The sequence below is a fragment of the Accipiter gentilis genome, chromosome 28 (genome assembly GCF_929443795.1).
Source record: "Accipiter gentilis chromosome 28, bAccGen1.1, whole genome shotgun sequence".
Classification (NCBI taxonomy): domain Eukaryota; kingdom Metazoa; phylum Chordata; class Aves; order Accipitriformes; family Accipitridae; genus Astur; species Astur gentilis.
In genome coordinates this window covers 11,607,185-11,634,128 of record NC_064907.1, presented here as the reverse complement: position 1 = coordinate 11,634,128, position 26,944 = coordinate 11,607,185, and the positions used below count along the sequence as shown (strand labels likewise).

The 26,944-nt window shown below is 41.8% G+C and overlaps 2 protein-coding genes across 3 annotated transcripts in view; one reads left to right on the top strand and one right to left on the bottom strand.

Moving 5' to 3' along the window:
- Positions 1-2,041: 2,041 nt before the first annotated feature.
- Positions 2,042-26,465, top strand: NTPCR (nucleoside-triphosphatase, cancer-related). 2 transcript variants are annotated; one of them, XM_049830561.1, is made up of 5 exons: positions 2,042-2,284; positions 4,788-4,950; positions 6,035-6,131; positions 8,920-9,129; positions 24,644-26,465. In XM_049830561.1, exons 1-5 carry the CDS (start codon positions 2,251-2,253, stop codon positions 24,686-24,688), a joined length of 549 nt encoding a protein of 182 aa, XP_049686518.1. In that variant the 5' UTR covers positions 2,042-2,250; the 3' UTR covers positions 24,689-26,465. The 2 variants fall into 2 exon arrangements, with proteins under 2 accessions (XP_049686518.1, XP_049686517.1); XM_049830560.1 differs by lacking the exon at positions 24,644-26,465 and adding an exon at positions 13,903-20,989 and having other exon boundaries at positions 2,044-2,284.
- The window catches only part of PCNX2 (pecanex 2), a 156,644-nt gene continuing 151,361 nt past the window's right edge, over positions 21,662-26,944 (bottom strand). Inside the window, exons 33-34 of the mRNA XM_049830562.1 lie at positions 24,009-24,457; positions 21,662-21,961 (exon numbers count right to left, since the gene is read on the bottom strand). Coding sequence (XP_049686519.1) covers positions 21,800-21,961; positions 24,009-24,457 — 611 coding nt within the window. The 3' untranslated portion in view covers positions 21,662-21,799. The remainder of the gene's footprint in view (positions 21,962-24,008; positions 24,458-26,944) is intronic.

Genomic DNA, 26,944 nt, shown 5'->3' with positions numbered 1-26,944 from the left:
ATATCTAAAGTATGATACAAACAATCCCTGGTCTGCTCAGAAGCAACACTTAAATTTTGCTTCTGATGACTCCCCAAATTTTAGGTAAAACAGAAGCCTACTGATCACATGTAATATATCCAGTGAATTGACCATATGTAATATATCCAGTGACTGTACAATGCTGTTTAGGGCAGACACTAGGTCTTCCCTCCTCTGCATTAACATCTTAACTGTGCTCTGTCTGGCCCAATCAGCTTGAATTTGTGGCTGTACCGTGTCTCAGCCTTAATAGGAAAAGCCTGTGAAATTGGTCATAAGGATAGTCTACTGGCAAATGGACAATATGGATTTCAACTCCCTTGAGGTTGCAGTTGAAGAGGATGCATGTTTCCTACTACTTGACTAAATGGTAGCCTATTACATAAAGCAGAAGTGCTTCACCTGCAATTATAGAGCAGCTGTAAAAAGTTCTGCTTTATAAATCCCAGCTAAAGAGAAATACTCCTCTACCATCCTGAAATATTGCACCAGATTTAAGGGTAGGGAGTGTTTCTAAGCATCCTCCCCATGTTTCCTACTGGCAAGCTTCCTTTACCTCCATACTGTCTTGGGATCCTAGGCATCAGCTCCGATTCTACATGCCACCCAAGGTACCAAATGTGTACTTTATTAACCCCACCTCTTAACACCTTTTTTTGCAATTTCTCCTTCTGAAAGTGGTGATAATTTCTACCTCACAAGATTGCTGACCCTTTACTGGCGTGTAACGGGAGACTGAAAAAGACTTTTGCTTTCCTCAGAAGCCAGAAGTGTAGTGGTACAAGGTACTCTTATTATGCAGTGAAATCGCCGATTGCATCCCTCACACTTTCAGACGACCCACCATTCTACACAGACCCCGATCCTAGCTGACCTGAAATTATTTATTTTAAATTTAAAGATGCAGAATCACTAAATAGAGGGTTACTCTTCATTCTGCTAAGAATATAGAACAATACAAGGATGAGTGGCCATATGTGATGTACACATCAAAAATATTTTGTTTAATTTACGGAAATACCTGTCTATTGTGATGTACACTGTATCTGCTGATCTACACATTTCATCTGGCTGAAAAGGATACTCATTATCTTTGTGAAAATGATGAATAACCTTTAAATCCTTGGGAGATTACCAAAAATGAAAGCCAGACAAAGATATGCTGAACCTGAAGAGATCCATTCCAGCTGAAGCAAGCAACAACCAGGATGTATCCCTTTCATAGCTTGGTATTTTGGGGTAACTATTTTAATGCTTACGGCTAGGCAGGGATCAGTCTGTGGCAGGGCATCACCTCACCCAGAGTTCTGCCTGTGCACCGCAGCCCTCCACACAAAAATCCTTTTCCCTGCTCTCTTACAGCTCCCCATCACCCGAGCCTAAACAAATAAGGAGGCCACATGCATATGGCGTTTGGGGACGCAGATGTCTGTCAGTGTCTTTGTTAAACCTGCCAAACCTTTTCATTTGTGACCCAATTTGCTCAGCTTTGTAACAACTCCCTAGTTGTATATTAACCCTCTAGTTACATTTGCTGTCTGCACCAAGGTATCAGTCAACCCGTTTGTCTTTTAATTGACTGCTTGGCTGCATCCCGGAGCACGTTGTTTACCGAAATGGGTAAAAAGCTCTAAGGAGACCTTTCTTAACATATTCAGAAATTATATAGGTCAACCTGACAGGATGAGGAAAAAGCTGACCCACATTTAAGAAATTAATTGTTTTTCCCCCTCTGTCCTAACCTTCAACAATGTCCATGTCCTGGGAAACACCACAGCAGGCCCGCCTCGGGGCGGGAAGCCGCCGGCAGTCACCGCCTGCCCGGGGCGGCTTTGGAGTAACCGCCGCCGGGGGTTTCCACAGGAGAGGCCGGGCTCCCCCTCAGCAGCGACCAGGGCTCAGCGCGCCAACCCCCGCCTGGGCGCTAGAACCGCCCGACGCCTTTTCGGGACGCGCCTCGGCCGCTGCCATTCACGGCCACACGAGCCGCCATCTTAAGGCAGGACCGGGGGGGGGCGGACGCCTTCCGGGCGGGCGGCGGCGGCTGCTGAGCTCCGTACCGCGTTACCGCGGCCGCCCGCGAAGCACGGCCGCCACTCAGCGCTTCCCCGCAGGCAGACGGCGAAGGCCAGGGGCGGAGCGAAGGGGCGGTGCAGCGCGGCGATCCCGCCAGCCGGGCCGCGTCGGGTGGGGGAGAGGGAGGAGCGCGGGCTGCCGCTCCCCTCCGCCATGTCCAAGCACGTTTTTCTCACGGGACCCCCAGGTAACGGTGGCAGGAGGAGCCCGGGGAGCGGGGCGAGGGGAGGCGGCGCGGCCGCTGGGGCCCGGCCCGGCCTAGTCAGCCGCCCTGCGCGGGGCTGTGAAGCGCTTAGAGCCGGGGGAAGGCAGCTGCTGGCGGGTCCCAGCACCGGCCCAGGTGTGTGGTGGAGCCCCGGGGGCGCCTCCTCGCAGCGGCCTGCGAGGTAACCCCGGCTGCGGCCTGTGGGCCTGTAGCTGCTCCCCTGCCCGGGTGTCGCCTGTGGAGATGAGGGCTGCTGCGTTCATTAATTTGTTCCTAATAAAACTCCATTTTAGCTCTCTCCAGTCCTATGTGGTATACATGTCCAGATGCTACTGCTTTTGCTACTGCTTTGTCCCTGGCTCCTGCTCTGCAGTTCAGTGCTGAGAGGAAAAAAAAACAACCCCAAAACAACACCCTGGACAACTAATCCTGCTTTGGTTAAACTGCAGCTGTTAATAATCTCTGAGCGTTCATCTCTTCTGTAATTTAATCATGATTTAGCGCTTCCAACCTCAGTAATGCTCAGTTACAAGGTAATAATTGGTATCCCAGATGGGCAGGCCTTGATTGAAGCGGTGGAGTATTTTATCATGGTAGGAGAGTCTGATTATTGTGGAGGTAGAACGGGATATACTATGAGGGTTGAACTATAAGGCTGATAAAGAAAGCAGTTACTGTGATTGCAAAGCTTTCTTTTGTGGTCTGGAAGTAAAGCAGCGGGCCTAGTTCTCCTTTTTGTGCACCTTTTGCAGATGCCCATCTTGTCTGGATTTAATTTAAAATGCTACTGCTAGTCTGAGCGTCTGTCTTTCCATCCACTCAAATAAAGGCAGCCTTCCAAGAGACACGGAGGTTAGGCCTGCTTAGGCCTTGTCTCTGTTCATTTAACTGAAATTGAATGTACTTTTTTGATTAGCTAAATGTATAACTTTAAGCTTTTTTAAACTTAGTTTGGATCGTTTTAGCTTTCTTTGGCAATTTACTGAATGAAGATAACCAAATTAGAGATAGCAAATATGCTTAGCCAAATTAGTATAAATTCATTTATAGAGACAAGGCCTCAGAAAGATGGTAGATACTGATGGTGCCACGTTTGTCATTTTATTGTTGTTCAAATGCCAGGAATCCCTTTGGCTTCAATTTTGGACAGTTTGCTTAGTAGTTTGACTAGGTGCCCTTGAAGCCACAGAATATTTTGCTGTCGGTATTGACTGTTAAGAAAGTAGTTCCTAAATCTGCTTAAGATCTAAGGGAGGAATTTGGTATGTGCATGTTGAAATTATTTCTGCCAGCATCTTTAGGCACCTCACATTTGGTCTATATTCCTTGTCTTCAGGAATTTAAAGATTTATTCTGCAGGATGTTTTCCATCTCCTGATTGATTTTTTTTTACAGCAGTGATTAAAAATGAAGTGATAACACTAAATTTTGTGAGAGATGATAAAGTTGAGTTTAGAGGGAGATTATCAAGGGATGTACTTGTACAATGGCAAAGGAGAAGAAATAGCTCTGTTGTGGGAATTGAGAGGATGTCTGGAACATGGCCAGCATTCACATCATAGAAGGTACATCACACTGTGCTAGGAGACATCAGGTGGTGAGGGTTTTAAGGGTCCGTCTTAGGGTAAGAAAATGGATTATAGGACCACAAGATAATTCATGTGAGAAGGGACTTCAGGAGGTGTAAAGGAGGGTCAGCTATGAGGCCAGACCAGGTTGCTGAAGGGTTTATCCAGTCAGGTCTTGAAAACGTCAAAGGGTGTGAAGACTGCCTAGCCTCTCTCTGGGCAGCCCATTCAGGGTTTGATTGTCCTCACGATAAAAAAAGCCTTTCCCTGCATCTAGTCAAAACCTCTCTTGCTTCAATTACCATAATAAGCATGTTTCTGTTGTTGGAAATACTTTTTGCCATGTAGGACCTGATATCTCAGGGGCACTGAGTGCTTCTGATTTCTAGGACATCAATAGAAGCAGTGCGTCCTTTGTGCCAGTTAGGCTCCTGGTAATAACAGTCAGCTTTGGCCTTCTGATCTAAAAGGGGGATGAACTCAGCTCTGTTCTTAAAAAGTAGTGAATAGTGGTAGAAAGGGAGACTTATCAGTCAGTCTTCCAGCTAGCTTGGATATCAGTTGTGTAACAGTATGGCTCTCATGTATTTACCTGCCTTGGAGCAAGCTTTGTGGCCTGCCTGCGCACTATCTAAACTAACAAGTTCAGTGGTAGCCTGGGATAGTTGTACCATTCTGTTGTGCGTTCACTGTAGACATACTTCTTGAAGGCTAGTAAAACATTACAGTGTCAGTACAGGATGAACTTTAAAAGGTGCTTCTATTCTTTCCTTTCCTACTATTTAAGAAAACCAATTTACAAACTTAAGAAGTAATCAATGTTCCTGCTGAACTGAATCATTACTGTGGTGTTTAAAAATGGAGTTTTAGTGCAGCAGATTAATCCTGTGTGCTTTTTATTTCTTCTTTATTTTTAGGGGTTGGAAAGACTACTTTGATCCAGAAAGTCACTCAAGCTCTAAAATCCTCAGGCATCTCCATTGATGGATTTTACACAGAGGAAGTTAGAGAAGGTGGCAGGAGAACAGGATTTGATGTTGTCACTTTGTCTGGAAAACGAGGACCTTTATCTAGAGTCAGGTACTGAGGTTTTAATAACTGTAAGTGGCTTACTGTTTTATGCCTCTGCTCTGGTTTGTTGGCAAGTTAAATGCTCCACCAGAAGCTGATTTCCAGCGTACATACGACTCTCACGGTCGGGTTCTTTGTTCAGTTCTCGTGTCCTGGCTGATACCTGTATTGTGTATGTAGGCAGTGTCTCTGTCGCATAGTGAAATATTAAAAATGTGCTAGGGAAGCATGTTTTCTCTTACTGCCTATTTTACATCAGACAGAGAGGAAGCACTGCTGAGCCTTTTATTGTGAGGCCAAGTCTATTTGGGATACAGTAAGTAGTTTATTGTAGGTAGGGAGGAAGATTTTTTGTTTCTACCAGCAAATTTATGGAGACAGGAGTGGAAAATAAAAGAGAAATTGCATATAACATTGTTTTCAAGAGCCACTGACTGGCCCACAAAACCCACATGTGACTTTTAAGAAAAAGAGGGTTTCAGAGCCCCACTGAGAGGGGGGGCCCTGAAGTGCAAAGAGGCTTGCAGTCTCTGACTTAGCTTTTCATGCTTTGTGCAAAATTTAGTCTAGGTCCAGGTGTGACATTAGCAGGTCATTTGGACATAGTTGATCTGACTAAATATTTTGCATGCTGCTAATAAAGGAGGTTCACCTAGGATAGTATGATGCAAGTGTGATTTTTTCCAAGATTGTTCAAGGGTTTTGCAGCCCATACTGAGATTTGGGCTACTGCTGTGATGCTGTCTGTAGTGTCACATTACCAAATTCAAAGATCTGAACTGCAGGCATGTATTTTGATTTTGGTGTAAATATACCTGCTGGCTTTTAGATCCCATTGTCCTTCCATACACTGTTCAAATTTGACCTTATATAGTTGTGAAGGTAACTCATGCTATATTTATTATCTGAAAGTGTGCTATCTGCAATGTGACTTAATGGATGATTGTTACAGAGTTTCTTTCCTTTTCTTAGAAGTATTCAAGGGATTTGATGTACTAGGATAACTTCTCATAAATCCACTTGAAATGACTGCAGTGTGTTCTCACTAAACTCATTTCTTAGAAGGAATTGTGTATCTCTTTTTCAAATTCAGTTATGATTCTTCTACTTCAAGACGTGAATATCGGGTCGGACAGTATGTTGTAGACCTTGTTTCATTCGAGCAGTTGGTTCTACCTATGCTGAGAAATGTAAGTATTCTATGAAAGCTGCTGAAAAATGGGTACTTTACGATAATCGTTGTTATTGGAAGGCCATTTTAGAGCACTAGTTTTTGATATTAATAAATGGCCTGTTTCTTGGGTATTGCTGATTCTGATTGACTTCCTGATCAGGAAGCTGGAGGGGCAAATCTGGCTTGTTCTCTTGTGCTTATTGTGGTGTTGGAGAGATTGCAATTCCCTCTCATTCTTGATCTGACATTGTCTTGAGAGCAGGACCTCCTTGGACTGAGAGATAGCCGAAAGGAAGTTTCTTCCTATGCTACTGTCTTGCATATTGGAAAGCAAACAAAAATGTACGAGTGGCTTACCACGCAGAACTGGGTGGAGTCAATGGGTCCAAGAAAAAGGCTTTTGCTGCTGCTCATCTTCTTTACAGCCTTTTTTTCCCTCTTGCTCTGATTTCCACCCTCTTCCAGTAGAAGCATTTGTTTCTTGAATCCAGTGGTTATTTTTGATTACCACTGGGTAAATACCTGCAGACTGGTAGGTTTTAACTGATAAGAGCAGCCTAATAATTTGGGATTTAGCCTGCTGCACAAGGAGTGCTTTGACTGTGACAAGACTTTCCACACAGTCTTTTTCCTATCCTTCTAACATTCTGTTACTGCCTTTTTCCTTCTCCTTGCTAGCTCTCACTCCAACCTTTCCCCTCTCCAAAATTGAAAAAGAACAGATCTGATTTTGGCAATAACATATCGCAAACAGTGTGCAGCAGCTGCTGAACTGTACTACTGAAAAAATCCTATTGTGATTTTTCTACACTGCCAAAGCTCATGGGGCCGAGGAAGAAGGGACTTCTTAATGATCTTTAAAAGAACAAAAAACCAGAGAGGTGCAAGGAGCAAAAATGAGATTGAGGATCTGATTCTTGCTTTTGTCAAGGAATATTAAAGTCTAAGAGTAGGGAAGCAAAGATGTTGGGGGCAAGGGAGAAAGGAAATATGAATAAAGTGGGGAAATTTTTATATGTTTGATTCACTGTAACTTGATTACTATGTTAGTAAATAGAAGGATAGTTTAATAAAAAAGACTTCATTAAGCCAGCGCTATACTTGGAATCCTTTTACTGCTGCATTAATGTGAAGTCCAGGAGAGATCTTGCTAGAAGGCTGTTAGCAGTGTTGAATTTTTCTGGTTGTTATTTAGCTTTCTGCAAGTACAAGAGAGTGAAGAGAAGAAGAAAAGGGGCCAGGAGGGTTGGACAGTGCATGACCCTGTTCTCATTGAAAGCGCTGTTAATCAGTTTTGTGGGAATCTGGTCATGCATGTACGTGGCACAAAATGGGAGAGGAGGTGAGTGAGGAACATCACAGAACTGAAACAAGAAAAGACAAATGGAGAATGAGGGCAGGAGAGCCATAGGTATGGTCTGGTTTGATCAGAGAGCAGCATGGAGTGGGCATGTGCCCATGTAGTCTTGAGGACAGCTTCAGTTCTTAAAGCTTGGATCTCATTCACTCCAGTGAGAACAGGGGTAGATCCTACAATGGATCATCTGTCTGGTTCTGGAAACTTCACCAAGCAGGACTGAGGATTTTTCTTTCAAATTAAAAAGCTTTGTTTCTCAATGTGTGACCTAGTGACTAGTATTGGCTTTTTAGCTCACTGATCTATGAAAGGATTTTAGATAAAACAGCTACTCAGCAGGGACTTAGCTTGAAAAGATATTAGGATGCATGTTATACAGTTCTTCCACTTTCCCAGAAGCAAATACTCTGCCTTCACAAGGGAAAACATTTCATATTTTTTTTCCTTTTTTTTTATGTTCTGTATAATATGGCTGGTATTGGTATATACCCATGGATCTACAGTGATGTTTTGACTTGAGTTTATTTCCTCCTCACGTCTATAAATAATGGAGTACAGTTCTCAGTTACTTTTACCAAGAGAGGGGAGGCAGTGCACTTCCTTTTCTATTGAATAGTTCCTCCACTTTCCAAGTTGCCTTTCCCAGAGGCAATCACCCATGTCCTCTCCTAGACTTCCCTGCTGCTCACACCAGTCTGCAGCACGTTACTGTTTGGCACAGTATTCATTTCATGAAAAAAGCAAACAAGCCCCAAATGTGGTTAATTTTTAGTATGGTGCCTATCCTGTGATCTAGGGGGATGCCTAGGACTATAGAATAAGCTATATCTCAACAAAGAAATGGAAGATGACTGTTCTGATGTGAGAGGGGCTTGGAAATGGCTTGGTTGTTATTCACATAGCTTTGAAGAAAACTAGTTGTTCTGAGAGAAATGCTAGTTTTGACCGTCCTTCAACCCAGCCACAAGAGGATAAACTTCCAAATCTAGATTTAACGCGAGTCTTTTTTTTTTTTAATACTTGTGTTGTGTGGATATTAATGTATTCTAAATGCATAATTTGTTGGGAAGAGTGATGTTTTGAAAAACTGGTTTCCCTCAGATCGATTGAGAGCTGCTAGTAGGCAAAGTGCAGTTCTTCATTGTGAAATAGGTCATATGGGACCATTATGAGAATTCTGCTTTTAAGAAAAACTAATATTATGGATATTTCCTATTGTAGTTGGTATTTATGCTGTACATATATTTTTATCTTTCCAAAAATCTGTCCTGAAATAGAAATGATGGATTTATAAGTCTGTCAGTTACCAGCAGCAGCTCTGACTTCCACTTTCCCCAGTATTACAATTGTATTGATTTCTTTTGGAGGTATTTATTTTATTAGCATAGAAATTATTTCTGTTGCTTGTCCTGTGTTGTTTACAGTCTCTTGATGCACTTTTCCACAGGTAAACCATGGCAGTGATGCAGAGAAAAAAATCTGTGTCATAGATGAGATTGGTAAAATGGAACTCTTCAGCCAGCCTTTTATTCAAGCTGTTCGTCAAACACTGACTGGCTCAGGGACCGTGGTGCTTGGAACTATTCCAATACCTAAGGGGAAGCCACTGGATCTTGTTGAAGAAATAAGAAGTAGGAAAGACGTTAAAGTGTTCAATGTGAGTAATATTCAGTATCCTTAAAGAGCCTTCCGTTCTAGGTTGCTGGTTTGTATTTGGCTCTGTTTAAAATCTAATTGTTACTACCAATTGATAGCTGTGGGTAGCTTGTATGAAATAAGTTTTTTAGTTTCCATTTTATTCTTAATGGGCAGGTGTTCACCTTATTAAAAAAAAAAATCACATTTGGCACTTACTGTAGCAGTCTCACACAGCTGGCTTTGCTTGTGAGGGGCTGTAGAAGTAATGATATAGTTGTTTTAAAAGGTTTTTTGCTGTAGTATTATTGCCATATAAGTATTCATTACTCCCTAAGAGTTAAATCTTTTAAAGTACAGTCAGATTTTTATTTTTTTTTCCAGACTGGCTTCGAGAAGTATTACCACTAATCATACTCAATAAAAAAAAAAAAAAAAAAAAAAAAAAAAAAAAGGCAGCAGTGTAGTTTGCAGAAATGATTTCTAGAAGAAAGACACTTGTAAATGGAGTGTACTTTCTCTGGAGTCAGTGAACCAATTTTGGAAATCATTATGTTATTTTTACAGACATAACTTTCAGAATATTAGGGCCTCAAAGTGCATTTCTGAGCAGTTACAGGGAGGTTCTCAAAAACTTACCACAACAAAACATAGCCCGTTCACAGGAATACATGTATGAGGTTTCCTTAACATCTGTAAGTGTCCTGGATGCTTCAGAAAAACAAGCTAAATGCAACCCCACCTCCTTTGATTTATTTTTCTGCTCAGTGTGTACTATTTGTAATAGAAGATAAAGTTGTGTATCTCTATAAACTATAAATTCAGTAAGTGGGATTTACACATCCTGGCTTACTAACAGGGGTAATATGCTGTAGAGCAGTATACTGTTGCAGCCTATTCTTTATCAGATGCACATCACAGTGAGAATGATTACTTTGTTTTCATCTAAGTGAATGAGGAAGGAAAAAACACTATCTCAACAACTTCATACTGAATGATCTTAATTACTGCAGAGAAAGCAAAGCCTCCATCTTCTTTTTTCCTCTTCAAAGTGAGATTAATAAAACTGCAGTGCTCACAAAAGTTCCTCAGCTTTCTTTTAGTTGGTGTCCCATCATCATCTTCAATTTCTGTTTTTTTAAATTAAATGTTTGTTTAATTAAGTGCTAAAGCAATCCTAGGAGCAAAGATGAGAGAAGATTCCTTTCCTCACATAAGAATTCAACTTAAAACCCCAGGTTTCCCACTGACAAGCTGATGTGTGTCTTGTCAGGCTACTGAACAGGGATGCATGTGAATGTGAATTTTATATGACTTGCTTTACAGTGGTAGGACTGGGAAAGAGGGAATGGAGAATGCCTCACTGAAAGTAACAGTCATTTGGTGCTTAGGCTGCAGTCATGGCAAGGCAATAGTGTGTGTTTGGTCCTCTCAAGGGAGGAAACAGAGTGCTAGAAAACAGCATTTGGCTTTTCAAGGAAGCGTTTGAGGCTTCTGCTGCTTCTTTTTATCAGGTAATGTTCTGAGGGCGTGTAACAGCCCCTGCTTGTTAGCTATATCAGTCTGCTGCTACATCTTTCCCTCAAGTACTGACTACAGCCAGCAAAAGTCTTCCTGTAAATTTCATTGGAGCAATGTTTTCTCTAGCTAAAAAAAACTTTACTAAAAAAATGAGCCATCCTGTTTACGCTGCTGAGATTAGGATGTGCAGGTTTCTTTTGTTTAAATAGTTCTCTGGTGAATCTGTTAGCCAAAAGCATGAGTGTGAAATGTGTGACAGACTGCAATAGTTTCCAGGTGGCAGAGACCTACTATGCTAATCTTATGCAGGGGAGCATCTGTCTCGCTTGCTCCAGTGACACACTACATGCTCTTTCCCAGCTAGTTAAAACATGCCCATGAGCAGGAGCAGAACCTGTCCATGGAGAGTCAGAGGTGTTATAGCTGAAGTAAATACTGGATCACCAGCTATGTGATCTCACCAGCTTCTTCAAGGGCTGTGGCATGGGGAGAACCCGGAGTGCCCAAATAGCTCACGGTCAGTAATTTCTTACTAACTTTTATGGTGCCTGGAAGTGTGCAGAAGTAGGAGGCTACCCTTCAAAAAAGTTTTGCCTGCGTTGTCACTTAATGTGGAGTTAGGCTGCATTCAGGTAACTCAGTAGAGTTTTCTCATCCTTCTCTCAGCGTCACAAGGACAGTCCTGATGTTTGATGCTAAGAGTGTAGAGGCAGATGTTTGGGGTTTTACAGTCCCTTCTGTCTTGCGAGCATATTCAGTTGGTGTAAATGGGCCCAGATGCCCTAAAGGCAGTTGAGGATTTGGTCCCAAATGTTTAATTTAGTATGTTTAGAGCACTTAACGATAGGAGCTCTGATATTTAACACATTTCTTTCCATTGTTACTCAATTCCATTTTGCTGAGAACTAAACTTTCCAGTGAAACTACAGAGGGTCTTCTTGCACCGCCTGGGTCTGCATAGTTTTGCAGACATGGTGTCATAAATAGGATCAGATTATCCGTAGTAGCTGGCACATACTCATTTTCTCCCATTTTCCCATCTATTAAATTTGCTTCCATGAAACCCATTAGTGAAGTTTGGTTGCATGTGCCTTTTAAGAAAGAAAATAAATAGTTAAATGCATCAGAAGAGGAAAAGGTTCCATTTGAACAGATTGTACAAGAGGGGTTTCCTTGACGGTACTTCAGCAGTTAGGGGAAGAAAGCTTTTGCCCTCTACTATTGCCTGCTTAGAGTCTAGGTGGTAGTTTCCTCCAAATTACCTAAGTGCTTAGTATAAGCAGCATCTACTGTTAGTTATTTTAAACTCCCTGTCTAAAAATCTGTGCATCTGTTTGAACATTCAGTACAGATACTGGGAGATTTGTTCTTTCTGGGAAAGCTGCCTGCACAGAAAGTCTCGAGATCTTAAGAAGAGACTTATATCTATCAAGCAGCCTTTGTGAAACAGTTGTGAAAGTTTCCCAGCACTTGGCATTTTCTCGCTGCTGCTTTCACTGGACTTCTGGCATGTAGGTATGGAAAAGGGATAGATAAAATGTACTATTGTTTTTGTTGGCTGTGAGACAGTGGGAAGGGCTATTAAATGTTCAGAAGGTCCTTTGAAAGTCAGGATATCAGGACACTTGCTGTGAGATGTAGAGTTTGGCTGATCTATGCTCTGATGCTCTGTGCCTTGTTTACCTTAGGGTCTCTCAATAGCCTTACTGAAGAGCAATTCCATTCTTTGTTGTCTTGCTCTCTTTGTTATTGTGGGGTTTTCTGTTTATTTTATAATGTGCTTGGAATGATACTCAATAAAACCAGCAGCATTTTCAGGCAGATCTTCCCTTTCAGTCCCTTCTTTTTTTTTTTTTCTTTTTTTTTAAATGTCACTTTTTTTTCTTCCCATATTGATCTGCTCTCTTGAATTCAAGCGGTGTAGGTAAGACCACCATCTCTAGGCTTTACACTGTTGGTCTCCAGCATTTGGATAGGATGTCTGTGACTAAATAGCAGTAGGCTCCTAGGGCCAAATTCTTCAGGTAGGACTGCCATCTATTTAAAAATTATAATAATACTTTCTCCTGTTTGGTATTGACTGTATTACTGGAAGGGACACAAGCCCTTGTGCTCAGATCTTAAACGCAGCTACAGAGAATGCCGTGAAGCCTTGCTGGTAGAGAGTTTTATGCCATGCATAGTGTGGTGTCTCTCCTTCCTCGTCAAACAGCATTTCCCAAACTTTGTTAAAAATATGAACGCCCTTAATTTTTTTTGGCTCATCTGTCTTTGTCTGATTTCTTCCTTCCCTCTCTGCAGGGATCTGAACAGTGGGGAAAATTTCTTAGGCTTTTTAAAATGAGGCTTTTGCTGACACTTCACAATTGCTTTTTAACTCTTTCACCACCCCAGCTATCTCCACAGATTTGGTGGAGTTAGTAATGCATGACACTGTGGGTCAGTGGGCTCTGTCTCAGGACCAGGTCTATCAAGAAGGAGTAATTTACACACACACACGCACGCCCCCCCGCCTCCCTCCAGTTCTGTGTTCTGTCATTGCTGCACCTTGGACCTGAGCTTACTAGCAAGTGCTAGCATTTGCTTGGCAGTTAACGGTAATCTGCATGTGCTGCAATGCAGATGGGGCCAGCAAAAGACAGGACGCTGAACTATATGGATTTTTCACATGTACTGGTCTTAAAGCCCAACATTTCCACGGACTGGTCAAACAAAGGCGTACCTCAGTGTGCTACAAAAGCCCTCAGCTTTCTCAAGTCGTCTTTCTTTTTCAAGGTGTTTCTCTCCTGTAATGCCAAGGTTTCACAGAACGCAGAGTTGCGCTGCTAAGCCTGTTTTAATTTTTTTCATTGCAGATGTTTTTTTACTAGATCTGTCATCCTAATAAATACAACTCTTTCAAGTACTGAAGGCATAAGAACTCTGCTTTATAGTAGGAAAATTATATTTGGTAATTGAAAAGGCTTTCTAGTAATGACAAAAGTAGATGCTGGTTCTTCGAGTGATTCTTGGTAGTTATTCAAGCCCTGAATAATACTGCAAAACACCATGGGTAATTAAATCAAAAAGATGACTGAATATTCAATTACATGTGCAGGTTTGTGGGTTTAGCTTATTGTGTTCTCAGTAGCAGAAGAAAGCAGGTGTTTGACACTCCACATTCCTCCACTGAGAAAGAAATGCATTTGAATTTCTGCTTTGTTTGTTTTTGAAGTAAACACTGGTACAGAGGTTATTCATCAAATTACATCAGTTTTAATTTCTCTTTCTCTAGGTTAGTAAGGAAAACAGAAACAGCATTTTGCAAGACATCTTGGCAGCTGTAGAATCCTGCAGAAAATGAAGACTTTTTCTTGCCTGTAAACACTAAAGCTTTTATTTTAACAAAACATTACAACATTTTGTGAGTATTTTAGAGTCTGTCCTTCCTGCTTTAGCCGCTGGAGGCTTTACTGGAGCCTTCAGGGTAAGCAAGGTAAAGCTGGTAATACTCTAAAATGTGGCAATGAGATAGCAGTTTTCTTGTTTATTCAGTTCACAAGCTGATCCATTCAAAATAATGAACAGATGTGTAGTTAACATCCAGTTCTAATCTGGGTATTTGGAAGTTAGGTGGTCTGACTCTGATCCTAGTTACACCATGTAAAAGAAATTAACTGTCAAATCTGTTTGAGATCTTTGTCTTTCAGAGTGTAGTGTGGACTGTTCTGCCTAGAAAGCAATTTAGTATCTGGAACTGGTGTAAGAGAAAAGAACCCTGCCCAAAATATATGTGTGCTCTGCCTGATTTATGTAGAAATATCTTTGCTGTTGGTGACCCAGCTTAGGTGTGTCCAAGTGTGTTTCAGCATGGGTGCTGATAATTCATGAGGTAGAAGGAGCAAGCAGATGCTCTCCCCTTAAGGCCAGACACCCCTCTCTCCAGTTGCAGTATAAGAAGGGTTAACTAGAATTTCAAGGAAATTTCCTGTAGTCCCAGGTGACTTTTACAGAATGCCACTTCAGGAGGAAAAATAACCAAGTCTACCTTCTCCTAAGTGGCCCAGACAGTAGTTGATAAGAGGGCTGCATTTTGGGTTTATTTTAATGTTTCTGATGGCAATCCTGCCTCGCAGCCCCTTAAAAAAAATTATATATATAAATCTTCAAGTCCATGAAATTCAGTCAAATCTTGACTTGTGTTTTGCATGCAGAATTTATTAAATCAGGATTGACTTAATACTGCATTTGTCTGCATGGGTTTTACAATCTCTTACATTTATTGATGCTTTTTGTTTGTTTGGCTTTTTTTTCCTTATTCAATTCTGTACATGCTTAATGGTTAATGGTGAAATAAGAAGTGTTTGAGAGTATTACACAGTGTGTTTCCCTATGAGGTGTGCAAATGTGTGCAGGAAAAGTGCTACCACTTAATCAGTTTTGCATGTTGTGAAAACAGAATTCCCTCTCAGGTGCATGCTTGTTCATTGTATGATTTATAGTCATCTCTGGCTGTAAAAAGTTGTTAAGAATTCAGTTGTTTCTTTTTTCTGTTCTGTTCAGCAACTGTTAAAATGAGCAAATTGTTTCAGGGCACTTTCAAATATCATTTTAGTTATTTATTTCTGTAAAAGTGACACCCAGAGTTGTCAGGGTCTGGATGGGGACAGGCATTTTTACAGGTGCCCTCAAAACAGCTGGGAGCATGGAGGGAATGTCCTTTCTCTTTCCTGCATTCAGAACGAGGGTCTGGTACAAACATTGCCCCTCCACAGATGGTAGGAGGTACGTGCCATGGCCTTGTTCCCCGACTGCCCTGTTACACTATCATTCTGCCTAAATCCATTTGGATGGTAGTATTGTCTTCATCATGTTTAGGAAAAAGAGAATTCCTCTTAGGGTCCCACTCCTTTGAGAATGTACAGCTCCTGGCTGCTTTTTGCAAAGTGAGGCTGTGCCCTGAAGGTATCACTAATCCCTTAATTACTTCAGGCATCTTACTCAGACAAGATGCCTTGTTAGAGGTGAAGGACTTGGGACCAAAGTAATCTTTTTCAGGGCTATGTGCCATAGACTTTCAAACAGAAACTTCTCTGCACTTTAGTGTTGGATGTCCTACTGTTCCAATGTTAAGTCTCTTAACCTGTAAAATACTCTGCAAAATAATAGTTATTTCAAAGATTAAATAACTACCTAAAGTCTAGAAAGGTTTTAGAGGGACTGCAGTTGAGTCTTAAATGAGGACCGACTTTAAAGCTAAATAAAATTGGGATATTTGACACTTCTCTGTAGATGCTGGGTGGGGGAGTTCCTTCAGGAGTGATGGCAGAGTTCAGTTTTCAAAATTCCAGTTCAGCCAGTATTGTTGGGAGTTCATCACTTAAAGTGGTATTTGTTCCTCATAAAAGTAGATACATTGCCCTGCATGTAGTGCCATGATGCCTACTGTAGTCTCATGATTTAATAGACTGGAAAAAAAGGAAGAAGAATCGTAACATGTTTGGGGAACTTTTGACCGGTGTGCTTACAGTAGTTTTAGGCCATTGTCTCATGGTGCAGGGAAGACCTTTTGTAGTGAGGGTAGTTAGTCACTGGAAAAACCTCCAAAATGGAGGTGGATTTTTCCTTCACTGGAACTGTGAGTGAAGTATAGGCCCTTTTAAATCAAAGGGTGTTTTTTGCTACTGACAGCAGTGGCTCTTGCTTTCTGCTACCTATCTCAAGATTGCTGAGAGTATTTAATTTGTTGTTGTTCTTTTTTTAAACCCATCTTCTCTCTAAGCTAGAGTGCTTTTTAAGAGAAATAAAGAGAAATTTTGTGGCCTGTGTTCAGCAGGAGATCCTAGATGACCTTAACAGTCATGTCTGGCCTTTAAATATGAGACAGTCCTGAAAAAATGATTCACCTGTTTCAAATATACATTGAGTGAGTGAGAAAGTAATATTTCCAACTGAATTTAGTTTTTATGACACGCTGTGTTTACTTTAGAGGTAAAAATTTATTGTCTGGTCTTGCACTAGTAAAATACTTGGAAGGCCTTGAGAGCACTGTAACAACGAACAGAGCATTCACAATTCCCCTGACGGGCTGATTTTACTAATAGCACACATTTGGTGAAAATAACCTCTGATGTACCAGCAAGATTCCAGATGACAATATTAGTGCACCTGCAGGTTTTAATTGGTGCAAAAAAGGGGAGAATATGAGGTACCAATTACTCTCTCGAAGCCTGAGAATCAAGGACGTTTTTGGCAAGGAGGCTTGTAATTCCAACATAAAATTGCGCACAGCATGGAATAAACAGGGCCTGCATTATTTATCATGCATTAGACAATTTTTGACTTGTAAAACTCTTGAGAAGGCTGAATGAGAGAGGTGAATCTTTAACACTGGACCTACTGCAAAGTTAATTGTAAGTAGTATGTCTGTGTTGCAGATTTAAGCATGTACAAGCACTAGTGAAACATTGTAATTAAATATCAGCTCCCAATCCAAGCAGTAATCTAAATATGGCAATAATTGGGTGGTTAAAAAATATGCATTGATGAGAAGATGATTATTACATGGTGGGGAATTTCACTGGTAATTCTAATCTTCTAAAGTGAGCTGCACAAAATTCAGCTAATCATTAACTTAAATTCCCCTGCAAGAGAAGAGCAGTCAGTTGGTGGGTTGGAGCCAAATGCAGATGACATTTCTTGCTTTATTCTAATAAATAGCTTTTTTAAAAAGCTGTGAATGACAGCCCAGAGACTCCTAAGAACTTAATAGCTTCAGAATGTCATTCATAGATACTGAGATGAGAGTATCTGGCCATCTTTTGAGGGAAGAAGACTCACACTGGTAAGTCCTTTTTGTTAACATTTGTCTCAAATGCAATGAATGCCAAGATTTTCTGTCTTCTGGGGATGAGGTGAGACTTTTCAATGAGAACTCCAGTTCCTCACATAGAACGTTGTATGACACTTCAAAATGGAGGGAAGAGCAGGACCTCCAGCATTTGTATGTTTTGATGAACAGAAATTAACTTTGCATGTTGCGCCCATCGCTGTTTCCTACTTGCTTGCTGTGGTAGGAAACAGCCGGGCTGAAGGCCAGGCTAGGGGCTTGCCAGTGTACCTGGTGGATGTGAGCAGTTCAGCAGCCTGTGGTTGGCTTTAGTAAAATGTTACTAAAAGTCCTTTTACCAGATCTTCGTGCCATGTTTCACCCTTAGGAGTGTAGCACCTGGCTTTTAATGTATGATGTAAACAGGAGCCTATTAGTGAAAGGAAAGTTTAGGAAAAACAAAATGGGAGGGGGGTAGGTATCCCACATTTAATGCAAGGGCTGAAGTACTCTGTGTGTGCTTGTTTTACCATATACTCATTATCCTCCTTCCTGTAGCCTGCTATACTGTTTGTGTTCCTCTCTGGCTGTGAGGGCCCCGCTGAGCCAGGGTGGATAAAATCACTCCCTATGTTTCTTTTCAGCAATGGTCATGTTATCTGGGGTTAAGCTGGGAGGAGGCAGGTAGGGCCTCTATCTCTTCGTCCCTTCTGACATTCCTGTAAAAGAACTGCATGCACCAAATGCTCTTGTGGATTGAGTGCCCATTTTCCTCAAAGGATGCATTCAGCTTGCTAGCAAGACAGGAGTGTCATTGCTTTCAGGTTGTAGAAACAAGAAGGTTCTGGGCTGGCTGAACGAGCATCCAGCAGGCTTCTGCCTTCAGCCCCTGCTGAGTAAGTGGCCTCTGTAGCTCTGGAAAAATTCAAGCATAGCACCTGAATCTTCAAAACTGACACAAAATGGAACTGCATATAGAAGGTACTTATGTGGTGGCCATCCTTCCTGCATCACAGTTCTGGTAAGAGATCAGACAGGTAAGGCAGGCAGACTGTTCAGCCTGAGCAGCTTCAGGGCCAAGCTTCAACAATAGCATTAAGCATTGTGAAACCTATTATCAGTGCTGCAGCTGACTTAAAAGCAGTGAAAGTTGCCTTTGCTTTTCATTCAGAGCCCAAAACTACCCAACAAGTGGGGTTCCTGAGGTATCACAGGTACCTCCATCTTGCAACTCTGAAGTACTCCCTTGTGTGTGAGCTTTAGTATCAAGCTGCTTAGGTCTTTCAGGAATGAGTACGGCTTAAAGCCTCTGTGTATCTATAGACACTGGTGCTGAGAATAGCATTCCTACGGACGCAGGTGACTTTTTGTACGACGCAGAGCTGCTCTGAGCAGCTTACTGTTGAAATTAGGCCTGTTAGATTAGGTACCTATTTGTTAGCTTTGTGTGCGTCAGAGCCTTAAATGCATCTTCTGTCATGTACAGAGTAATCGGGTCTATCTCTACCTCTTGCAGACATGGGGGGGAGGTCCAAGATGCATTTAATGAATACAGCCTCATACCTAGTTCCAGGCTTTCTTTCTTGCCACCATGTCTGACTATTCTGTAGGATTGGCCCATATTTAAAAACACTGCATATAGCAATAGTCTTACTAATAACAGCAGAGTCTCTCCAAAATTATGGAGAAATGTAACATAGGAGAGTTTGTGCTGTCATCTTGAATTTATTTTTTTGTCTCTGTTACTGTTGTTAATGGTCACTCTTGGTTTTTTTTCAACCCACTATGCTACAGCAACAACTTTAAGGCAAAATAAAAATTCTGTCATACATGGCTACCAAAAGAAAGTAATTTTTGGATCTTACCTTGACTCCCGCTCTGCCCTGTTTGCCATGCTGTGCTCAACAAAGGAGTTAGGACGGGCCTTTTCTGGCAACCGCCCTGTGCAGGAGGAGGCTGGGATTCATGGCACACTACTGTCCCCAAGGAGTTATGCTCCAGGGCCTGGTGGCTTGAACTAAGTCAGGAACTGTGAGGCAGCTGCATTATCTTAGGGTGAAGTACCAGCAGCCATGGAGATGTTAGTGTCTCTTTCTTACAGAAGATGTGGTGCTGGGGGAAGGTGGTGGTGCTGGGCCTCGGTCTGCGCTAAGCAGATAAAACAGCTTGCTGCTGGAAGGATTTTTCCACCTGTTTCCTGATCTGGTTTAGTATGCTTGAGTTGGATACATAGAATAATTTAGGTTGATTGGGACTACTGGAGTGACATATTTTTGATGGAAATGAATTCAAACCTAAGTTAAAAAGATGTGAAAACTGGAGGCCTAAGTGAGGCTAACTGAACATGGGAAAGTTTTTAGTGCCTTCCACAGCTGCCTGTTTGCCCTGCCTCCATGCAAGGCAGGGTTTAGGAAAACAAAGCAGTGATGGTTTATCGTAGTAGACTTCCATGCAAAGGCTCCCACCCAAGGCAGAAATGGGGCTGGTGGCTCTTAAGAGCCCTCCAACTGACCTGTATAACCTTCATCCTTCATTTGTAATGAAGCATTTCATGAGCAAGGTGGTGGGAGGAGAGGCATGATCTTCCAGAAATGGTCAGAAGGGAGCAGCTGAATTCAATTTCCTCTTCTGCATCACACCTGGATGCTGGAGGGGACATAGTAGGGCCTAAACTGCACTGACAACCATGTGTCTCAGGGCTGTACATGAATACTCTGCTTTTGCCCTTGCAAACGTGAGCAGAATTTTGCCTAGGTTGTGCTGAGCTTTATAAATAATCAATTCATCAAGATCTGAAGTGAAAGAAAAACAATAGACTTCTCAATTCCATAAGGCAGAAAACAAGCGAAAACAATTCAAAATAAAAAAGAAAAACCCAAAAACTGCTGCCACACAAAACATACTTGGATCATTTTATTTTCACTAGGTGTTACTTAGTTCAACTACTTATAATATTGTGTGGCACAGTAGGAAGCTCAGAATGCAACTGTGTATCTCCTAACAGTAATGAGACTTAGCTACAGCATCTCTTGTTAAATCTTTCTTGTTAATTGGGACAAGAAAGCCTGGCTGCACATCATTGTGTTGAGAATTAGAAACAATCTATGGTAGTTACAGTAAAGAGGAACAGCAAGACACTGATAGCTGCAATTTTTTTAATTAAAAAAAAAATAAAAAAAAATGAGGAGAACAGGCGCGTGTGTGTTTAGACGCTATAGTAGAGGAAGGATTTGTTGTAGTCTTTTGGCTTCCAAAGTAGTCATGCATTCCTGTAAATCAGTGTTTCTCAAACTTTGTGAAAGTGTGGCCTCCCTTTTTGCATCATCTGTCTTTATGCAACTATTAAATTGGCAGCGGCTCAGTTTCTTTGGGGGAAGGAAATCAGAATGCTCTGTAATTACTGGCTACTAGTGTTTATGGACACTGAGCTGTGTCCAGCAATTAAAGGCATTTAGCTGTTCCCTTCCTAATACAAAGACTTCCAGACTATAATTCCAGCCTGCTTTGCACTTTCCTGTCCTTGAGGAGGATTCCTCTGGGCCCTTTTGCAATTCCTAAGGGGGCTGTTGCCTGGTATTTGAGAAACACTGCTGTAAACCGAACAGGAGCATGAGATAATACCTAGGAGCAGCTGGTTTTGCAAATAAGGTGCATCTTATGCTTTGAAGGCTTTCCATGCGTTGGATACTTTCTTTTCTCGCACTTGACTTCTGTTAATCTGTGTAGCATGGCTCGTTCACACAATATTTCAATATGGCTGCATGCAGTATATCAATCTGTGATGCTATGTTGCTATTCAGAATTACCACCTGCATAACATGTTAAACAAAAAATAAGGAGATTTGCTGTTGGAAAAAAAAAATCAGATTTAGCTCTAATGTTGCAGTACGTGTTGTACTATCCTTTTATGTATTCATTGCTTCTGTTCAAAGTTGCCTTTTGCTATATGTTATATATCAAATGCCAATTAGTTTGCATGCAATCAGCAGTTTAGTTATGGCAGGAAAGAGATGTCTTGTGTGCTTTTCACTGAGTTGTATTAATATTTCCCACTGTATTCATTCGTGATTCCAACCGTTCTGGGGAAGGAACGTTAAACAGGTTGTATTCATTGTTCTACGATTTACAAGAACCTGAGATGAAGTGGCACGGTGTGTTTTTTAGGACATCTTCCAACCCTACCTATGCCAAGGCCTTTAGCTGAAGAACATCTGCCCCATAGTATTCTTGTGTAGAAGTTAAAAAAATAAACATTTGGAGTTTGCTTGTTACATTTGAAAGAATCTAAACCCACGTGCAGCTCCCTGACCTAACTCTGTCTTTAATTCTAAGAAGTGCATGGCCCTTGTGCTAGGAGTACTCCTTACTGCTCCTCAGACAGGCTTTGCTGAGAAGCGGTGTCTTCCAGGGCCATATCTTCTTGGCTGGCCCTCCGGCACTCCAGGAATATGGCGTGGGCCGGACCTGCCTCCCGCTGTGGTCTGGGTTCTGTGGTATCGGTTGCTTCGCAGGTCTCGGTGAGTTGCTGGAAAGAAGGAAAGAAAGAAACAAAAAGTCAACTAGTTCAGGAAATTTCTAAGTAACACTTCAGCTATTTTTTGAAGTGGCAGGTGGAAAAAAAGTTAAAAATCGATTTAGGAATGTCATTCTGTGAAACTGCATGGGATTCTTAACATGCATTATTCACAAGGGACTTCTGAAGAGGTACTTGTCACTCTTTCAGTAACGCATAAATTTGGAAAGAAAAGCAGACCAGGAGCTAGAGGTTTAGTACCACAGATGTACATGTATAGAGAGCTGTAAAATCATTTGGATTGAAAAGGACTTCTGGAGGTCATCCAGTCCAAACCTCTGCTCCAAGCAGGGCTGACTGCTAAGAAGTTAAATTGGGTTGCTCTGGGGCTTGCTTTATACACCAAATTCTAACTCCAACTTACAAAGAAACCTTTTCATCAAAACTGGAATGCAATTATCGGTCTGAAAATATTATGCGCAGCGTCACCCCATTGTAAGGAGTCCATTAGTATAAAAGCTTTCCAGAACTGTGCTGTGTTAACGTTTAAATAAAACACTTCCTCCTTACCACTTTCAATCAGATAGGCACCTGGACTCTGAGCAGTTACTTTGGCCAGGACTTGCTCATCTAAATTTAACCATGTAGTCTTAATGTATCATCTAGGCTGTCAATGGTTGGCAGAGAGATACCAGCGTCCCAGGGGAAGATTTCTTCCTGACAGCTGTAAGGATGAAGTGGATCGTCCTCTCCAACAATCTACTGAGACTTCATGCCCAAATTTTAGATGTCTTAAAGTTAGACGAGGTGAATCCTACCATTAGTACTCTGTATTGCAGACTGGCTGAGTTCCTGTGAATTAGGCTATAAACTCTTGAGAGCTGGAATTCTGCCTTGTCATTTGATATGTTCAGCTGTACATGTAGAAATATTATTAATGCTCATTAGAGTAATAAAGCAGGATTGGACCCAGATGAGTAATGTTCCATCAACTCCTGTTGAAGTTCATGGCAAAACTCTAGGGAACTATACCAGAAAAGGTATTTTTTGGGTTGAGAGCAAAATACACACAGGCTAAGAAGCTTTTTTCACTTGAGGTTTGGAGAATTCTTTGAAAATTAGGGAAGTTATACACAGTTCAGAATGATAGTAGCAGAAAAGTGTTTTGGACTTTCCCTGCCCACAGTCTTTCCCTGTTGCCAATTTGGTTTCCATTTTGATAGACCAAATGTGAAAGTCTGTCTTAATTACGTTGTCACTCAACCTCTAGTTGCAGTTGCCCTTTATCTCTAGTCCATCTTCTCATGTTACTGCTCTGTAGTGCTGAGATAAAAGTTTCAAAATTCAGGAAAGCAACTGATGGCAACCCAAGTTAAATAAATATACTTAAGTAGACAATAAAACAACAACACTCGTACGTGCATTGAATTTTTCAGGAAAGATGGGAATAGAACTGGGAAGAGGGCTGGAAGGTCTTTGTGTGTACTGTTTTGCTCTTAGAAAATGCTGAATCACAGGGCATGCAGGTTTCCTTTGGGAAATACTTCCTTTGACGAACCCTTTCAGCAACAAGGTTTTCAGGTCCTGGATTGAATTTCTGGTCAGAGAGCAGGACAGAACAAGTGCACTGTTCAGTGGGGACCATTCCTCTGTACAAATAATTAAGTACAGCCTAAGCAAGCAAGGAAGGAGCTATTTAGTCTGCTTTTGATGGTAGTCATCACCTGGGCTGCAGAAAATGGAGACTTAAGTCCCTGGTCTGAGTGAAAGGAAGAGGGTCTTTGGCCCAGTTTGTAATTCCACGTGCATGCTTAACAGCCAGCCTGTCAACTACTTACAAATACATCATTCTCATATAGACACTAACATTAGTCTCATTTTCATTGTGATGCAGCGCAATCCAAAGCAAATACCAAAATCTTGACCTTGTTTTGGAAAAGACTATTTTCTGACCAGTGAGAAGGAAGAAACCAAGCAGGGGTGAGGACAGTTCAAGAACCTGATAGGACAGTAGTACAGTAGCTCATGCTTCATACTGCTATTTTAGCTTCAGCCTTACCCGAGTTGCTTGGCTTGCTGCTCTAGCAGATGGACCCATAGCAATATTCATACTGCTGGATGACTGGGTGTCACTGGTGTTACCTCCATCTGCAGCTGAGAGCCCAGAAATCACCAAAGCACTTGAAAAACTTCTCTTGCCAAACAGCAGGCTGAGAGTTGAGCTGGTGGAAGAGGCCAGGCTGGACCTGAGCATTGCCGCAGCTCGGTCCTGCACAGTCAGCTGGCCAGCAACAGGAACAGCAGGGGACTGGGAAAACACAGATGTTGCCGAGTTGTGGAATGAGAGCTGACTACTAGAAAGCCTTTGGGCAATTTCGTGGGCAGATGTAGATGTTTGGATGAAAGGCTGGCGGCTTTCTACAATTGGTCCGGAGTGACTTGAAGCAGGGGGCCTTTGGTTTAAAGCAGTGTGTGCCTGGACAGACTGACTCCTGGGTTTTCTCCTGCCTTTAAAGGAAAGATTAATATATTTAAGTAAGTGGCATCCTGATGAACTCCATGCTATTGACAGTGTCCCATGTGTACATATTACTATTGGCATATTACTACTGGTTTTATCAGCATAAGAATCCCAAGAATAACAGAAATAACAAATGGCTAAACCTATGAACCTTGCTGTGTTTTCCGTTACAGGGGTTCTGGCTTTTGGTCAGAATAGCTCCAGTGGTTCTGCACTGAGTCAAAAGAGGAAAATGAGAAGACACCCCAAGGAAAGTACTCTAATCACAGGCTCACACCTATTCTGCCACATACATTTTAACCTGCCCAGTGAATGACCGAGCATAGTGTTGCTGTAACTCCACTCCCCGTTGACAACCACACTAAAGTAGGGGATGTTGAATATCTACCTTAAATGGCTTGGTACAACTAAATGCAAAAATAAAACAGAAAACCTGTGAGTTAAAACAATGACACATTAAAATGAATTATTCCTGTGTACAGGGAAAGAGAATTTGAGAATTCAAACAAGTGATTCAAACCACACTACAGCATTCACCACAAGACAGTTTCTAAGACTGTTAAACTGTATCTGAGTTCCAAGAGTGATATTTGCAGTATATCACAGACTGAAAAGATGCGAACACCTCTAGTTAGGATAAGCTATTGGAGGTCTGAATGACACACACAAAAGGCTCTTGGCCTGTTTGTGAAGCATCTCGATGCGGCCGCTGCTGGATACAGAGAGTAAATGAGCTAAGCTATTCTGACATGCCTAGACAACTTCTATCTTCCTTTACATATACACCTCCATTTTTAACATTCATATCAACCCCTTATGTCATTCAAACAAGTAAGTTCTGTATTTCTTATGCTTACATATTTAAATAGGCATAGAATGAAAAATAAATCAACTTACTGGCCAGTGAACCTACCAGATACTGCTTGCACCCAGGCACTCTGCAAATGGATGCAGCAGGCTGGCACGCGCCACAGGCCCTGAAAGAGTTTACTGTTTCTGCAGACAGGCTGTAACCCAGCCTTACGCAGCAAATACCCAGTCACACGAGTGCCTGCTTGACTTTTTTGCTTTCCAGGAAACTCCAAACATTAGCACAAGCTGGCATTTTAGTTTCCTAGCTATAGCTGTGGGGTAGAGAGGGGATGCCAGAAAATCTGTTGAGAGCCATCAACACAGAAACAAGTTTTGCTGGCAGGCTTTTCTAGGTTGTTGGTATTTTTTTTTTGCTTTGTTTTTTCCCCGATACCCAAACTATGGAAGGGAGGGAGCACTGAAACTCCTCCAGATAGTGAAATTTTGCAGCCATGAAGGAATATAAATCTCACACTATGTTCTAGAGACATGACTGCTGAATTCATGAGGGTTCAGGTAATGCAGAATTTCGTATCCAAACTATTTATATTACATAGCTGAAACACTGTTTTACATCCACAGACCTGCTTTCCAGAGGCTGGTATCATTAGCCCCATTTTTCAGATGCTGAAGCAAAGAGAATTTAGGTAACTCGGCACAGAGTCACATGGCAGAGCTGGGCCAAAACCTAACTGGAGCTCTTTAGCTGGACTAAAACCTAGTTGGTTTGGCAAGCACCGGACACTTTCGCACCCCACTTACAATGTATCTTTAGTTCTACTTTTATACTCCAAACAATAAAAAAAATAATTTTCCTAAGATGGCATGCAAAACAGCATTCTCTGTAATAAGAGCCCCAAGATCTCTGCTTGAGAGCGAAGGAACGGATGCATGTGGCTCCTGTGTGCCACGTTGCCGGCGTCCTTCAGGCGTGGTCGATGGGGAAGGTGCACGCTGTGATGGGGGTCAGGCCTGGCTGCTGCACTGGCAGCCGTGCGCACGTCTGGCCTCCACAGAGACTCAGGTTCTTCAGACTCTGGGGTTTTGTTTAAGTGCTTTGGTTTCTACATCTGATGGTTATTCTAATATGTTACTCTTTTTAAATAAAAAGAACGGACTGGAATTAAGAACAGAGGGGCTGTGGTGTGTTAGTTTGTGCAGGGGCTAACGTAGCCAAACATCTGTTTGTAATTTAAACTGCCAAGCTGACCCCTGTCCAAAAGTATTCTATATTCATCCCAAATGCAGTGGTTAAGAGCATTGGACAGGAGACCACCCGCGTCTACACATAAATAACTCTGTCCTTGAAAACACTTAAGAAACAAAGGCCGTTCTATAAACTGCGTCGTGAAATAAGGACACTTTGGGGGAGAACCCCACACATTTCCAATGCTCCCAATTTTGGTCACGCTTTTGTATAGGGCTTTCATTGCCTTTTGCAGACTCAGTGGCACCATGCTGCAAAATGAAATATGAAATATGAAAACATTCAATGCATTTGATTCATAGATTATGAGTCTAGAAGGGATTTCTGTGATCATGTAGTCAGCTGTGCTATACAGCATGGGCCATAGAACTTCCTGGAATTAATTCCTGTATGGTATTACTAATTACTATGATTA

What these genes read in the sequence shown, in the direction of transcription:
- NTPCR (XM_049830560.1), top strand. Translation starts at nt 2,251, where the DNA reads ATGTCCAAGCACGTTTTTCTCACGGGACCCCCAG. An exon ending in GGACCTTTATCTAGAGTCAG is followed by an intron (nt 4,951 to 6,034) that starts GTACTGAGGTTT and finishes TTTCAAATTCAG; the next exon opens with TTATGATTCTTCTACTTCAA. An exon ending in AAGACGTTAAAGTGTTCAAT is followed by an intron (nt 9,130 to 13,902) that starts GTGAGTAATATT and finishes CTCTTTCTCTAG; the next exon opens with GTTAGTAAGGAAAACAGAAA.